At 38.2% G+C, this 17,784-nt stretch overlaps 2 protein-coding genes across 2 annotated transcripts in view; one reads left to right on the top strand and one right to left on the bottom strand.

Moving 5' to 3' along the window:
* The first annotated feature begins 1,711 nt into the window (after nt 1-1,711).
* LOC144956265 (uncharacterized) overlaps nt 1,712-17,784 on the top strand; it is a 144,504-nt gene continuing 128,431 nt past the window's right edge. Inside the window, exon 1 of the mRNA XM_078886723.1 lies at nt 1,712-2,261. The gene's annotated coding sequence lies outside the window, so the exon portion shown is untranslated. The remainder of the gene's footprint in view (nt 2,262-17,784) is intronic.
* LOC144956539 (sodium- and chloride-dependent glycine transporter 1-like) lies at nt 8,701-10,764 on the bottom strand. The gene has a single exon (XM_078887098.1). It carries the CDS (start codon nt 10,739-10,741, stop codon nt 9,596-9,598), a length of 1,146 nt encoding a protein of 381 aa, XP_078743224.1. The 5' UTR covers nt 10,742-10,764; the 3' UTR covers nt 8,701-9,595.

Below are 17,784 nucleotides of genomic sequence, written 5' to 3'. Positions count from 1 at the left end.
TTGTTATTGTTTTTTGCCATCCGCGTTTATGAGTAATGCTCACTGAACTGCATCAACCTGACTATAAACGTTCATGGATACACACAGTTTTGTGTGTTGGTCCGTTATACTTCCGGATGGCAATGCTATGAGCTTCTTAGCCAAGCGCATACTATCTATACATTTCTGCGGTTTACTCACAAAAATACGCATGGAACATCACACCAGCAAACAAAATTACGTGTAACCTAAAACGTTTAGATTACTATTCAACCATTTATTTAGTGCGAACTGACCATCCAAAGATTTTCTAAAAACAGTAACAAAGACATTCCGTATTTTTGTTTAAATTTGTTTGTAAGAAACTGAATGAAATTTTAATTCCGATATAGATCGAATGCGCTTGGCCAAGGAGTTCACAACATTGCCATCCGGAAGTATAACGGACCAACACACAAACTCTGTGTAACCATGAACTTTTATAGTCTGGTTAATACAGTTTAGTGAGAACAACTCACAAACGCGGATGGCAAAAACAATAACAAAGGCCTGAGTGACGTCATCTGCATACTATCTATAAAACGTTCGCGTTCGATTCCTTTTCGCTAATGGAGAAAAACATCCCAAGAACAAAGTTTGCTGACGGTGGTTTTGCATTGTCGCTACCGATCGAATGGAAATCTTACCACCTAAAACCACAATTTGAAAGCTACCAGTCTTCAAACGACATTTAAAAACCAATCTTTTTGTCAATCTGCTTATCGTGATTATATGTGAACTTCGAACGCGATAAAAGTTGTGATTTGTTGTATGATTTTGTAGTGAATGAATGAATTGTGTGATACAAAAAAAAACTAGCTATTATAAAATGAATATTATGATATGCCTAATATAATAATAATATAATAATAATAATAATAAAAATATATAATAATAATAATAATAATAATAATAATAATAATATAATAATAATAATAATAATAATAATAATAATAATAATAATATAATAATAATAATAATAATAAATAATAATAATAATAATAATAATAATAATAAAAATAATAATATATATATAATTATAATAATATATATATAATAATAATAAATACAAAATTAATAAAAATAAATAATTAATAATAAAAATACAAAATAAAATATATAAATATATATTATAAAATAAATAATAATAATAATAATAATGCTTTTCTTAAAAGCAATCACTTGCCTTCTCGAGGCTCTAACATGATTGATGGGTCGTGATTATTCCTCTTTGAATTGTCACGTCTCTTTGGTTCCACCCTCGTCACCCCATTTTCCACCTTCCCACTTTTATTATTAGCGGCAGTGATTATCGCTCTCCGTGCTGTCGTCAAAAACAGACAAAACACATTTTTAATTTTGGCCAGAAAAAACGTTAAATTAAATTTTAATTAGCACTGACACCAAGATACCAAAAGTCTTAAAGGCGAGACTTATATATAATACTACTTAATCTTGATGTCTTCATGGTTTCTGAATAATTTCTTTTGCGGTGGGTTTATAAAAAAGGTGGTTCGGTCGGGCGCCTTTTAATTGATCGATTTTATCAATTAAAAGTTTTGTGGCCAAAATGTGAAAATACCTTTTGTCGAAATAAGGCAGGGTGCTAATGTACTACAGTGATGTCCAGGTAAAAGAGGAGGGTTTGAAGAAGTAGGATGTAGAGGTGGGGGACGGGGGAGTGGGGTGGTTTGATGAGGAAGAGGAGGTACCTTGTTTTCGTAGCAGTGGCTGTGGCAGTGGTTGAGGCGGCGGTGGTAGTGGTGGTAGTGGTGATTGGAAAATGAGGGGAAGATATTATAGATATATTATTGTAATGTATTGAAGACTGTGATTGAATGAAGTTTACGATTGAAACATTCTGAATTTCTTCGTTGAGGAGAGCGGACTGTGTTGAATATAGAGACAGAGAGAGAGATAGTTGAAATCAATTTGGTTGTGACAGCGATTTTATTTTCACTATTCGATGTTTATAATCGGAAGTGCATACACACTCTAGCAACAAGCATAACGGGGGGAGTTTATTCCATAATATAAAAAAAGATGTTTGTCAAATTAAAATTGATAAATATTTAACGTTACTTAATGTGTTACGTTATAGGAGTTTTTCCTGTGTAATGATGTGTTACAATTCATTAGATGAACACAGTGTTTTATGAAGGAATCATTTATTTGTTTACTTACTGTATTGAGTTATTCCTGGAGACACCCTCGGACATTTAAAAATAACTAACTTGTTTTGGGTAAGTCAATGATGTTAATGAAAAGATGTAATTACAAGAAATAATGTCACTTTAAAGACAATAAACATTATTATTAATTTGGGAGGACTTCCGTAGCGTCACAGCACTCTTATTATAATTATCTACTTAATCTTTTAGCCATTATAGACTTTCAATGAGTTCTAATGACCAATAAATATTACTATTTAATATCTAGGTTTCATTTTTATAAGTGGTGTGATTTTTCTAATTTCAAAAACAATTTTCTGAGTCGGTTGTCGTTTACGACACGACTCCGGTCGACGCCATTATTATTTACTGTGTGTCCCATCAGTTTCGATATTGCAAGTGATTGCAAACATTTTGTTTCATCAGGGTATAGTATCGTTAGGATTGATGGGGGTTCGGGGGATCTCACCCCGAAAAAATAAAGGGGGGGGGGGGCTCCCCCTGATAATGGCAAAATAAAAACCCCTTTTTAGGCGCGCTGTGAAACTACGGAAGTCCTTCCATTAATTTTACATCATGACATTTTTTTAAAAAAAAAACATCGTCACCTACAGTAAAATGAGACGATGGATGAAGTTGAGTTTCCACCGAATAAATTCTCTCTAAACTATGTGTGACCTTAAACGTTTATAGTCTGGTTAATACAGTTTAGTGAGAATTACTCATAAAATGGATGGCAACCAAGAAAAAAAAACAATAACAAAGTCCTAAGTGACGTCAGCTTCGTTCTATCTATAAAACAACCATGTTTGTCCGAACATATGTGAAGGTGTGTCACAAACTCCATGTTTTGATTGGTCCAAAATCTACTTGTTAATTGACACACTCAGTGGCTAACACATTCCCTAAACTCAGGTTACACAGACATTGAGTATCGTTTCTATGTTATATGTTTGTGTTGAGAATATTGGCTATTAAGCTTAACTGCTGGTCAAAAATTACTTCGCGATGGTGGTGTGCGAACGAATCGGCGATCTCAAGAAGTGGGTGAGAGAGGGATCTAGAAATGACTTGGGTTTGAAACGAATATTTTTGTGTTCGTGGATAGCTCACACGGTAGAGCCACGCTCTCACCTGCCAGGCGGAGCTGTCGTACCAATAAGGTCGCAGGTTCGAACCCCACCACCGCCGCGAATAATTTTTATTCTCTATTGTCTTCTGGCACTTTTCTACTCACTTCATATCTTGTTGTTACCAACATAAGTGCCTGCTCCACTCACTTTTCTGAATTAAAAATTCACTTCTCTTAACCGCAATGCTTTTGTCGCGTGCCAGGCGAGACAGCGAGGTGGGTGTGCTCCGCGTGTATCATGCGCGCTAGGCTTACTGATACAATGAAGAAAATACGAGTAGAAGACGGAAGATTCTTGGCTTCACCAAAAGCGGGAAGTGAGAGCTCTTGGTAACATAACAATCGTTACCTACACGCTCTTTGGTTTAACTGGACGCTGTGCTGTTGAGAGGACAGCACACGTGTATATTGATGCTATGTAAAAATCTCAATAACAACCGCTAGCCGACTAAGAAGCTGACAACATTGCCATCCTGAAATATAACGGACCAACACACAAAACTCTGTGTAATGTTGGACGTTTTTTGTCTGGTTAACAGTTTAGTGAGAATTGCTCATGAACGTGGATGGCTAAAACCAATAACAAAGACCAGAGTGAGGTCATCTTCGTTCCATCTCTTGTCTTATTGATAGAATTTAATGAGAAGTAATCACCAAAATCGCTGTCAGAAAAAATCCAAAAACAATCCATTCCCTCTGTTAGACCGTAACCTTCGTAAACTCATAGCCTGACACCGAAGCCATCGTTATATTATAGTTATAGATAGTATGAAGATGACGTCACTCAGGCCTTTGTTATTGTTTTTGCCATCCGCGTTTGTGAGTTGTTCTCACTAAACTTTATTAACCAGACTATAAAAGTTCATGGTTACACAGAGTTTGTGTGTTGGTCCGTTATACTTACGGATGGCAATGTTGTGAACTCCTTGGCCAAGCGCATTCTATCTATAGCCTGACACTGAAATCCAAAAGGACTGGCAGTTTGACGTCATTATTTGGTTTTTGCACCGGTGTCGTTAGTAGAGCCCATGGAAACAAGTCATTTCATTGGTTGAACTAATGAATACAACTCACGATTTGTTTTCTTTTGTGGCAAAAGATTGGCATTTTGAAGTAATTTTTTGGTCAGTGTCAGCGTGGCCTTCGTAAAGTTATGGCCTGATACTGACCAAAAAATGACGTCAAAATGCCAGTTTTTGCCACAAAAGAAAACAAATCGTGAGTTGTATTCAATAGTTCAGCCAATGAAATAACTTGTTTCGATGAGCTCTACTAACGACAACTCACTAGGCCATAACTTTACGAAGGCCACGCTGACACAGACCAAAAATATTACGTCAAAATTCAAGGGCAGACCACCAAAAAACAAACAAAAAAACAAAAAACAAATGGTGAGTGGCATTCATTGGTATATATGCAGATGACGTCACTCAGGCCTTTGTTATTGTTTTTGCCATCCGCGTTTGTGAGTTGTTCTCACCAAACTGTATTAACCAGACTATAAAAGTTCATGGTTACACAGAGTTTGTGTGTTGGTCCGTTATACTTCCGGATGGCAATGTTGTGAACTCCTTGGCCAAGCGCATTCTATCTATACAATAGTTAACCAATGGGATTGTTTATTGTTTAATTGTGCGGCGATGTGGTCCAGTGGTATGACACTCGCTTTCGGATCGGAAGGTCCTGGGTTCGAGCCTTGCTCAGCGCATAGTTGAGTCCTCGGAGAAGACTCTTTACTCACATTCTATCACCGTTATCAGGTGTAAAATAAGTACCTGGCCGTTAACAGCGTTGTCTCTGTCCGAAGAAAAGTGTAATATCGCTTAACAGGCGTCATGTCCCGTCCTAAATGTTAAATGTTGCTGTTGGCCTGGGACCTCTTGTAAAACGCTTTGAGCACGTTAAGTGGATATTGCGCTATATAAAACCTCAAATTTTTTTCCCTTGAGCACCACAAACGACAACTCACTAGACTGTTTACAACCCGAATAATGACGGCATAATACAGATCCTACCCTCAGGCTACGGGGGTCACGTTAGCTCAGTTGGTAGAGCACTCGCTTCACAATCAAAGGGACTGAGATCGATCCCGGGTGCAGTCGAGATTTTTTTCTGACCGCCTTCTATCCACCCAGCAGTGATTGGGTAGCTGGGTCTGGCGGAAAGGACTTTGCGATAGACTAGCGTCCTATCCATAGGGTAGTCATTGATTTCCTCCATTATAATCAAGAGCCTTTATAAACTCTACACCATAACTCCAACAACAAGCAAAGCCAAATAAAACGAGCTTTCACTTAATATGCTCAAAGCGCTCTTCAAGTGGTCCCAAGCCAACAGCAACGCTGAATATTGTAGAACGACGAGACACGACGCCTGTATGGCCCTATTAATAATAAATTACACTTATATAGATAGAATGAAATTGACTCGGGTCTTAGATATTGTTTTTTGCCATCCGCGTTTATGAGTAATTCTCACTAAACTGTATTAACCAGACTATTAACGTTCAAGGTTACACATAGTTTTGTGTGTTGGTCCGTTATACTTCCGGATGGCAATGTTGTGAGCTTCTAAGCCAAGCGCATACTATCTATAGCTCCTTTCCATATCTATAGATAGTATGCGCTTGGCTAAGAAGCTCATAACATTGCCATCCGGAAGTATAACGGACCAACACACAAAGCTGTGTGTATCCATGAACGTTTATAGTCGGGTTAATACAGTTCAGTGAGCATTACTCATAAACGCGGATGGCAAAAAACAATAACAAAGACATGAGTGACGTCATCATCGAACTATCTATATAAGCTCAATGCGTTTATGACGAGTTTGTTTTCGACATTGGCAATGCTGATACCGCATAGACACTCATTTGACACCTAAAACACAACAAACAAAAAAAAACAGCTTGAGATCTTATATAGCGCAATATTCACTAAACGTGCTCAAAGCGCTTTACTGGGTGGGGTATCTTACCTCCCATAGTGGGCAGGGAGGTACTTACTGTGTCTTCTACCCACCTATATCTGTTGTCCAACTTGCTCTCTATCTTTGTCTTGAAATGAGATTACAGTACTTGTTTTGTTTTTTCCAGGCCCTGGCTGGGAGAGAAACAGTCAAATGTTTAGTTAGAGTTTTGGGAGATAATATTTGTAAATCATCTCTCTGTTAATGCACTGCATTATTTTTCTTTATATTTTGTATGATTTGTAAAACATTTGAGTGTATTCCTCTTAGCGGGGACCTGTGCTTGTGTCTGGAAGAGACTTTTGGTGATCTCAAACTAAGTACTTTGACGGTGTGCTTTTGGAATCTACACCTGTTTCTTATTTGAACCAATTCCCCTTTGTCTTCCCTTTTCTTGGATGCTTTATTGTAATTCTAGAACTTTTTACTATCCCATTTTCTTCCTTTTTACTGGCGCTGATATGACCTTAATGTAAGCGCCGTAAAACCCTTAAGAACAAAAACAAACAAAGCGCTGTACAAAGGGCCCTGACCAACAGCAACATTTTACATGTAGGACGGGACATGACGCCTGCTAGGCGATATTGCAAATTTTTTTCCGATAGAGACAACGCTGTTAATGGCCAGGTAATCATTTTACACCTGAGTACGGTGAGAGAATGTGAGTAGTAAAGAACCTTTTCCAAGGACTCAACTATGCGCCGAGCGAGACCTGAACCAGGGTCATTCCGATCCGAAAGCGAGTGTCATACCACTAGACATTGTGCGGCTATGTGGTCTAGTGGTAAGACACGTGCTTTCGGATCGGAAGGTCCTGGGTTCGATAGTTGACTCCTTGGAAAAGGCTCTTTACTTACATTCTCTCACCGTACTCAGGTGTAAAATGAGTGCCTGGCCTTTAATATCGTTGTCTCTGTCCGAAACAATTGTAATATCGCCTAATAGGCGTCATGTCTCGTTCTACATGTTGAGTGTTGCTGTTGGCCAGGGACCCCTTGTAAAGTGCTTTGAGCACGTTTAGTGGATATTGCTCTCTATAAAAGCTCAAGTTTAAAAAAAAATGATTTTAGACCCCCTAGCAATCTAAGAGAACGTAAATAAAAAGCAGCCATTGTCCAAGGACTCGACTATGCATCACTAAAGACGAAACTCGAACCAGAAATCTTCAAGGTTCGAAGGCGAGTGTCCACACCACTCGACTACAAAGCCACTCTTCTTAACAAGACTTGACAAAAGCCATAAATCTTATAGCCAGTCCCCACAAATTTCAAGCCGAATGTATCTACATACACACACATAGCCACGCCACAATCATCATAAATTATTACAATACAATATCATTATTGCTCTGAATACTATTATCACCATGTTATTCTGCTAGAGTGATCTCTCTTGCCTTTTGTTGACATTAGCAACACGGGTAGGTGCGCTCGAACCTCGTCGTATTAAGTTAAAGGGGGGCGTCCATTGTTACCGATAATGATAGTTACAACCACACCCCCACCCCCGCCCTCACCATAACTCTTATCTACGCCAACTCTCCTCTTCTCTCTCTCTCTCTCTCTCTCTCTCTCTCTCTCTCTCTCTCTCTCTCTCTCTCTCTCTATCTATCTATCTCTCTTTCTTTCTTTCTTTTCTCTCTCTCTTTCTTTCTTCCTTCTCCCTCTCTTCCGTTCTTTCTTTCCTTTCTCTCTCTCTCTCTCTCTCTCTCTCCCTCTCTCTCTCTCTCCCTCTCTCTCTCTCTCCCTCTCCCTCTCCCTCTCTCTCTCTCTCTCTCTCTCTCTCATCTATCTATCTATCTATCTATTTAATAATAATAATAATAATAATAATAATAATAATAATAATAATAATAATAATAATAATAATAATAATAATAGATCTTTATTGTCCACAAATATGGCAATTTGTCATTTAGTTACACTTGTCATAACGTTATATGATAACTATAACATTGAACAGACACCTCTCTCTCTCTCTCTCTCTCTCTCTCTCTCTCTCTCTCTCTCTCTCTCTCTCTCTTCCTCTCTTTCTTTCACGCATGCGACATACACAACATCAACATTTTCATTTCATTTTCAATTCGTTACATTCTTGGCAATTCAACACCAAATATTATCATCATTATCAATTGGTCACTTCATCTAGCCTAACATTAAACAAATTAATCAGTCAATCAGTCAACGCATCAATCCTTGGTTTTGCTGTACCATATGAAATATTCAACATTTTTTTGCTGATGGAACGAACGTTGATTTATACTTGTTAGTTCCACATTTAATCTGACAAAAACTTCTCCCAGATGGCAAAATATCAAATTCATGGTATAAAATATGTTTTTTTATTGTTGGTAATTGAGAATGCTTTCCTTTCTATTGCTTTTCCATGAATTCTTTCTACTTATCAACAGGATGGTTTATTATTTTTGATGCCTCTTTGTAATTCTAAATCATCATACAATGCTTTATATAATATTAAGCGAAGGATAGGTCTTCAATCAACAAATCGCGAAATAAGATGAAATTAGTGGTGCACTTTTGTGTCGGAAGTAAACAAGGCCGCCGCCATTTCGATTTCCTTGAGACAAAAACATTGATACGAACGATTTTTCCGAGGATTTGAAGCAGAACTCTAAACGTTAAAGTTTGAAGTACATACCATTCATTAATACGAACAATCATACAACGTTTAATACGTAAATGAGTGAAACGTTGCCATGAAACAAATAAATATCAAAAGAATTCATCACATAGGTGTAACTGTGCGTCGCTATTCAGCGCCGCCATTTTGAATGACTAAAGACAAACAAAACAAAAAAAATCAACACTGGCCATATGAGAACCTGGCCTGATAAAGAATAACTGGAGTCAGGTGAAGAGGATCCATAAGAACCTGTGCTAGAAATCATCGGAAGTATCACTAAGTATAGGTTTATAATTTTAAAAACCCAACAAATCTAGGTGATGAGAACTGAGTGACAACTACATATTTAAAATTTACGTATAATAATTCTATTTTTAAAATCAAATCATCGTTAAAAGCAGTGAAAATGAAAAGAAAGATTTGAGGTCAACAAAGGAAATTATTTTCCAGTTCTCACATATTAATTGAGTGTAATCTTACATTCTCTCTCTCTCTCTCTCTCTCTCTCTCTCTCTCTCTCTCTCTCTCTCCATTTCCCTCTCTCTTTCTCTGAGAAGATATATGATATGAATTGCAATACAAGGTTCAATTGAACAATAAACACTACAATGCCATTCAATGACAAAAGACATTTTTAAAAATCATTTGATAGAAATTGATGTTTTCAAACCGTAGATGTATTAGTTTGGAAGTTGAAGATGGAGGTAAAATGATTCTCCGCAACGAGGACTTGATCCTGTTGTTGACTGGCTGTCCCATCAGAGACGCTTGCTTGACCAGTCATTGGAGTCTGATACTGATAACGAGGAATCATTCGGTTCTCCGGGTCAGCTGGACCCCATTTTGAGGTTGGCTGATTCAGTTCTACAAGAAGCTTAAATCCTCCTTGTTGACAGAAAGTAATGATGTACCAGAGCACTGTCCACATCATGATGAAGGTAACCAACAGCCAGCCCAGGGCTTCAGCCCACTCTGGAAATTCGCCTTCTGCTGAAATTGGCTTGTACAAAATGATCCACGTAATAAGAAGAGGTGTGACAACAATAAGGCCCCATTTAAAGTAAGTGTTATAAATAATTTTGTTGTATTTTGAGAAGCCCAACATCAGCATCATGTCCTCTGAGAAACGTCCAACACCATATATCCAAACAATAGCCACGACTTCAAGAAGTCCTATAAACAACATAGAAAATTCTATAAAGGTGTCACACACATCTAAAAGGTACATTCCACCCCTGGTTGTTTGTGGCAGGCCAAGAAGAAATCCTGAGAGACAAATACAAAGTCTGAACACTTTGTTGTATCTCTGTTTTCTCAGCAAAGGAAATTCATCTTGTACAGCTGTGATGATACTTTCTACGTTTGGAAACTGACTTCCCAGTCCAAGAAGGACCATCATTAGAAAGAAGAAAAATGACCACATCTGTGGTAAAGGCAGCTTGGATAAGGCAACAGGATAGGCCACAAAGACTAGACCTGGACCAGATGTAGCCACGGTTTCAATCCCCCTTCCTGTTGTTTCTCCCATGTATCCCAAAGTCGTAAAAATAGCAAATCCTACATAGAAACTGGTGCCACAATTGATTAAAGGTATGACAAAACTGTCTCTGATAGTATTGTCATGAAATTGATTATAGCTAGACATCCCTGTCAGACTTCCCAAACAACAGCTCAGAGAGAATAAAATCTGAGAAGCCGCTCTCCTCCATGCCTGGGCATTGAGAATTTTTTGTATATCAAAGCTCATGTAGTATTCAACACCTTTTGCAGCCCCTGGGAGAGTGGCACTCTTCACCAACAAGACTGTCATCAAAACATAAGGGAGGAGTGCAGAAAAATTTGTTCATATTACGATTATTATTATTATTATCATCGGCCATTCACTTACAAATCAACTTTTGAAAAATATACGACTTGGCCCAAAAACTATTATTTGATATGTCTTGACTTAATGCCTTCCGCTTTCAATGTCATCCGACTTCGCAGCTTCGGTCGTTTCTCCTACTCTCGTGGTGAAGATTCTCCAATTTTCTTGAACTTGTGCTTTTCCTCTGATGTTTGATAGCTCTGCCAGTGATTTCAATATAGATTCGTCACTTATCGACAGTTAGAGAAAATAATTGTGCGGCTATGTGGTCTAGTGTATGAGACTCGCTCGGCGCATAGTTGAGTCCTTGGAAAAGGCTCTTTACTCACATTCTCTCACCGTACTCAGGTGTAAAATGAATACCTGGCCGTTAACAGCGTTGTCTCTGTCAAGTCCCGTCCTACATGTAAAGTGTTGCTGTTGGCCAGGGACCCTTTGTAAAGCGCTTTGAGCACGTTTAGTGGTGGATATTGCGTTATATAAAAGCTCAATTTTTTAATTTGATATTATATGGAGGGGTCCCGGTAGCTCAGTAGGTAGAGCACTCGCTTCACACGCAAAGGGGCCGAGATCAATCCCAGGTGCAGTCGAGATTTCTTTCTGACCCCCCCCCCCCCTTGTCCACCCAGCAGGGAATGGGTAGCTGAGTCTGTAAAATTTGTCGGAAAGTACTTCATCAACATCATCATTTTCATAATCGTCATCATGATCTTCATCACCATTAACTTCATCACAATAAAAACAACGACAGCAACAACTGCCACCATCAATAACCATCATCATCATCATTATTACGAAAAGGCATCTTACAACAACACATGTGATCTAACCGAGGAATTTGCCCAATAGGGAAAGTTTTCAAAATAATTTGTTTTCTTCTTCAAGACACGCACCTACCAACTTTAACTTTAACTAGAGCATTTATATAGCGCAATATCCACTAAACGCGCTCAAAGCGCTTTACATGGGGGTCCCTGGCCAACAGCAATACTTAGGGACATGACGCCTGTTAGGCGATATTACAATTTTTTTCGGACAGAGACAACGCTGTTAACGCCCATGTAGTCATTTGACACCTGAGTTCGATGAGAGAAAGTGAGTAAAGAGCTTTTCCAAGGGCTCGACTGTGCGCCGAGCGAGGCTCGAACCAAGGACCTTCCGGTCCGAAAGCGAGTGTCATACCGCTAGACCACATAGCCGCACGATTCCCTATTAAGAGGTTTTCTTCCTCTTTCGTGAGTTACTGTTCTAGTCATCCAATTGACACCGTTTCCATCTCTACGTCTTAGTGGTGATGAATAAATCATACATTTCGATTGTGTTCTCTTTACCTCTGTTGTTTGTTGTCAGTTTGTGATTGCAAAATCTCATCTCTTTTACCTTTGAAGTCACGCCCAGTTAGCAACAAACAACATGTATAGATAGTTCGAAGATGACGTCACTCGGGTCTTTGTTATTGTTTTTTGCCATCCGCGTTTATGAGTAATGCTCACTGAACTGTATTAACCCGACTATAAACGTTCATGGATACACACAATTTTGTGTGTTGGTCCGTTATACTTCCGGATGGCAATGTTATGAGCTTCTTAGCCAAGCGCATACTATCTATAGATAGAACGAAGTTGATGTCACTCGGGTCTTTGTTATTGTTTTTTTGCCGTTTGACGTTTATGAGCAATGCTCACTGAACTGTATTAACTAGACTTTAAAAGTTCAAGGTTACACATAGTTTTGTGTGTTGGTCCGTTATACTTCCGGATGGCAATGTTGTGAGCTTCTTAGCCAAGCGCATACTATTTTGTTTTGTAACCAAGGAGACAAATCAAATTTCTGACTGCAATGACAAAGTCCCGTATAATCACGAATAAGTTACCAAAAAAATAAATAAAATGAATGTAAAATGAATGTTTGTTAAACAAACAAACCCCCACACATACACATGGACCATTTCGGGGTCAAAACCCTTCTTCAGCCAACAACCACAAAATGAATTCGAGTAAAATGCAAAATGTCTTTTTTAATTTCCTGGCTTCTAATGTTGATCATGTGGGGTCCCGATAGCTCGGTTGGTAGAGCACTCGCTTCACAATCAAAGGGACCAAGATCGATCCCGGGCAGTCGAGATTTTTTTCTGACCCCTTCCCCCCCCCTCCCTCCCACCCCTGTCCACCCAGCAGTGATTGGGTAGCTGGGTCTGTTAGATCTGGTGGAAAGTACTTTGCGATAGACTATCGTCCTATGCAAAGGGTAGCAAGCAATTGTTTCATGTACAAAAGAAATTTGAATAAGAAAAATGTTGGTTGTATCGTAAGGAATGTGACGATTTTTCTATAGTTGGTATGGAGAGGGTTAAATCTAATTTTATAATTTGTTGTTTCAAACTTTAGATTGTATTGGGTATGACTTAATGTAAAAAAAAAAAAGAAACAAAGAAAAACTTGAGCTTTTATATAAGGCAATATCCACTAAATGTGCTCAAAACGCTTTACAAGGGGTCTTTGGCCAACTGCAACACTTAACATGTAGGACATGACATGGCGCCTGTTAGGCGATATTATTAATTTTATTTTTCGAACATAGAAAATGCTGTTAACGGCCAGGTACTCATTTTACCCGTTAGTACGGTGAGAAAATGTGAGTAAAACGAGCTGTTTCCAGTTTCCAAGAACTCAACTATGCGCCGGGCGAGGCTCGAACCCAGGACCTTCTGATCCGAAAGCGAGTGAGTATCATACCGCAAGACGACATAGCCGATATAATAAGTGTCAAATTATATAATAAGTTAACAAATGCTACAACAGGCCGTCCGTCCTTTTATGAATCTTTTGTCACCTCACCTCGTCCCCCCTAACTTGATTTATAATCTCCTACTTGTGTGTTGATTTGCATTTAGAGTACCTACACTACCTACGTACCATAGTCAAGAGGACTTAATACTTAAGGGCTAAAACACACTGGGGACTGACTCCGACGACCCGGCACTGCCGTCCTCTGCCGTCTTCCGGATTAAGAATAAAGAAAATGAAAATGGACATCATGTCCTCATGGAATGTCCAAGGTACAACCAGTTGAGAAGGAACTTCTGGCCTGACCCAACCCCATACTCAAAGAAGCTGTACGGCAGTGAGGACGACCTCAGGACCACTGTGGGCTTCATTCACCAGACCGGACTGACCATGTGACGTGACGGGAACGAAGAAGAAGAAGAAGAAGAAGAAGAATAAAGACGTCGGGCACGGACAAAATACTAAGAATAGAGAAGAAGAGTCGCTAGACCTACCCATACCAACCACCCAACGTCCTCTGCCGTTTTGTTGTTGTTGGTTTTTTTTTTTTGGGGGGGGGGGGGGGGGGGGGGGGGGGGTGAGTTTGGTATAGGTAGGTCTCTCGGCTCTTCTCTTTATTCTTTGTACTTTGTCCGTGCCCGACGTCTTTATCCGGAAGACGGCAGAGGGCGGCAGTGCCCGGTCGTCGGAGTCAGTCTCCGGTGTGGGTTAGCCCTTAACCATTTTTTTTTTTTGGTTTTTTTTTTTTACTATTGTAACCAGGACTCGATCTTGTGAAAAACAAATTCTATACAAACTTTCTGACAAATTGTATATTAATATAGATAAGAATTAGAGCGATAAAGGATTTGTGATACTAACTTTTTTTAAAAAAAAGATTCTTTAACTGTGATCCATAGGCCATTCATAGGCCATCCATGTAGGAATTTATTGACGAAGAAAATTGAATGTGTAGTCTAAATGTGATCAGAAATAGAAAATTAAAGATTTTAAAAATCATACAATCTGAGTTAGAAAATTAAAGAGTTTAAACAAACTTACAAACAATCAGAATTAGAAAATTAAAGATTTAAAAATTATACAAACAATCAGGAATAGAAAAATAAAGATTTTTTAAAATCATACAAAAAATGAGAATTAGAAAATTGAACGATGTTTAAAAACCAAACAGCAAAACATACATAAAACAATAACACAAAATCAAAAACAAAATAAGACAAACAAACGACAAACAAACGACAACCAAGTAAACAAAAGCCTTAGCAACGCCATCCTCTCATTCCCCGTTTGTTTTAAGTGTTTCTTTCATCGTATACATGGCGCTGGCTTCCGGCGACAACAGACGTGTTGTGAATGTTTACCTATTTTCTACACATATTTTTATTCATTTATCATTCAATCGTCGGAATTTAAGCCTAATTTTTATTCAAAATGGATGTGAAGTATATATTGTTCCTGATTTTTATATTTATTAGTATATTTATAAGCATAAATGGTGTTTTAGCCTGTGATTTTGCTGCCAAAATAAGCCTATCGATAACTTATACTCCAGAGACTCTCCGATCCCTCCAACCCGTGTCACCCCCACCACCCACTATTGACACATCGTTTATTAAAGTAAGAAAGAGGGGGAGAAAAGGAGGAATAAAAACAAAATTTAACAGACGGCCTTTTCGTCCATTTTTACCCTGTGTAGTGACAGGTAATGTAAGATCACTGAAAAATAAAATTGATGAACTGTTTTCACTGTGTCGTTTTAATAGTGACTATCGTCAAGCCTCCATAATAGCGTTAACAGAGACTTGGCTATCTCCTCACATACCATCATCATGTTTTAATATTGAACAATTTTCACTATTTCGAGGAGATCGGACTAATGTAAATAAACGAACTGGGGGTGGGGTGTGCACATATATTAACAACAAATGGTGCCACCCCAATAACAGTCAGATAAAGAAAATGTATTGTGACGATTATATTGAATTTATTACTGTTTCGTCACGACCATATTATCTACCCCGAGAATATACTCATGTCATCATCATCAACGTCTACATTCCACCATCATCAGACAACACCACAGCGAAAAATATTTTGAGGAAAGAAATACAGGACATTCAAATTAAGTCACCCGATGCCGTATTGATGGTCACTGGCGATTTTAACCAATGTAACGATTTTACTCTCCCGGGACTTCATCAATACGTGGACTGCGAGACAAGGGACAAAAAAAACATTAGATTTATTCCTGTGTAATATTAAAAATAGTTATAAATGTTTACCCCGTGCCCCATTAGGTTTATCTGACCACTGCATGCTCTTGCTACTCCCCACCTACCGCCCTGTTTTTAAACGTGTAAAACCAGTAAAGAAAAGTGTACAGATCTGGAACGGAAGTGTGTGTGAAGATTTGCGTGGTTGTTTTGAATGCACTGACTGGAATGTTTTTATCGAATCATGTGATAGTGTGGATGAGCTGAATGACTGTGAGTGAGTATTTAAAATTCTGTGAACAGCTAGTGTCTTGTAAAAAAGAAATAAAATATTATCCTAACAACAAGCCTTGGATAACAAAAGATCTAAAACTTTTATTGAACCAAAAGAAAACTCTCTATACTAGTGGAAACAAAAAAGATCTGAAAACAAAACAAAAAGAGATAAAGAGGGTAATATCTAGTTGTAGAGATAAGTACAAAAATAAAATTGAAAAATGCTTTTCTTCTGGGGATATACGGGACACGTGGCGGGGGCTTAAAACTGCTGTGAACTATAATCCAAAGCCCACGATTATATCAGAAGATATCGAAATTGAAACTTTAAATAAATTTTATTCACGTTTCGACACAGCAAACAAATTTGATATTGAAAATGAAAAACATAAATTAGACAGGGCTTTGGAAGATGAAATGACTATTGAGGTCAGTGAAGAGGAAACGAGATTCGTATTTTCGAAACTAAACGAGAGGAAGGCTGCTGGGCCGGATGGATTGAAAGGAAAACTATTAAAGGAATGTGCCCACCAGCTTTCCCCCATTTATACACATATTTTTAACTGGTCCCTCCAATGCGTTTCGATCCCTGAAATTTGGAAAACTTCAAAAATTATTCCTGTTCCAAAAAAAGAAAAACTTGAAACTATGAACGATCTCAGACCTGTTGCACTGACTTCAATAGTCATGAAATCTTTAGAAAAACTTGTTCTTGTTAAAATTAGGAATCAGTTTATGCCATTGAGTGATAGTCATCAATTTACTTACAAACCAGGACGTGGCGTAGAGGATGCCATTTTGCTGTTTACAAACAACATCTACAGGCATCTAGATCACGCTAGGAGCTATTGCAGATTGCTTTTTGCAGATTTTTCTTCAGCGTTCAATACAATGCAACCTCAGTTGGTTGTTCAAAAATTGACTAGTCTGAATTTAAACAAGTATATAATTGCTTGGGTGCTCGAATTTCTTACGGAGAGAGCACAATATGTTCAATTAGGACAAAACAAATCTTCCTGTATAACTACAAATATTGGTGCTCCTCAGGGTTGTGTATTGTCCCCTGTATTATTCACAATATACACGAATGACTGTAGAAGTCAAAACCTGAGTGTACCTTTAATAAAGTTTGCAGATGACACCGCTCTTCAAGGCCTCATAACAAATGGCAACGAAGTGGCTTATAGGCAAGAAATTGATAGATTTGTGTCTTGGTGTGATGCCCACCACCTAGAGCTTAACATAAGCAAGACAAAGGAGCTAGTGATTGACTTTAGGAGAGTGAAGGAACCGATAGAACCGTTAAAATTAAAGGACCAATTCGTCCAGCGAGTTCCTCACTACAAATACCTTGGTGTAACGATTGATGACAGGCTCAAGTGGGATGAACACTTGAAAATAATTAGGCATAAGATGTGCAGATGTACATATTTTTTATCAAAACTCTCTCAGTTTAGAATAGATAAAACCCTCTGCACATTATTTTATAGAGCAGTCATCGAAAGTGTTTTGTCATTTTGTATAACAGCTTGGGGAGGCAATTGCTTAGCAGTGGAAAGGAACAAAATAAATTCAAATATTAAAAAATCCATTAAACGCTATATAAATGATGTTGACGATGTAGATCTTTTATACGAGAAATTTTGTATAAATAAAATAACTAAAATATTAAATGACCAGTATCATCCACTAAGACCATCAATTATTATGT

This window comes from Berghia stephanieae, chromosome 11, assembly GCF_034508935.2.
Source record: "Berghia stephanieae isolate SIO BIC M18660-M18661 chromosome 11, UCSD_Bste_1.3, whole genome shotgun sequence".
NCBI lineage: Eukaryota > Metazoa > Mollusca > Gastropoda > Nudibranchia > Aeolidiidae > Berghia > Berghia stephanieae.
The sequence above is the reverse complement of the archived record's forward strand: the minus strand, read 5'-3'. Positions and strand labels throughout refer to the sequence as shown.

Excerpts from the sequence above, each read along its gene's own strand:
- LOC144956539 (XM_078887098.1), bottom strand. The coding sequence starts at position 10,741 with ATGACAGTCTTGTTGGTGAAGAGTGCCACTCTCCCAGGGGCTGCAAAA.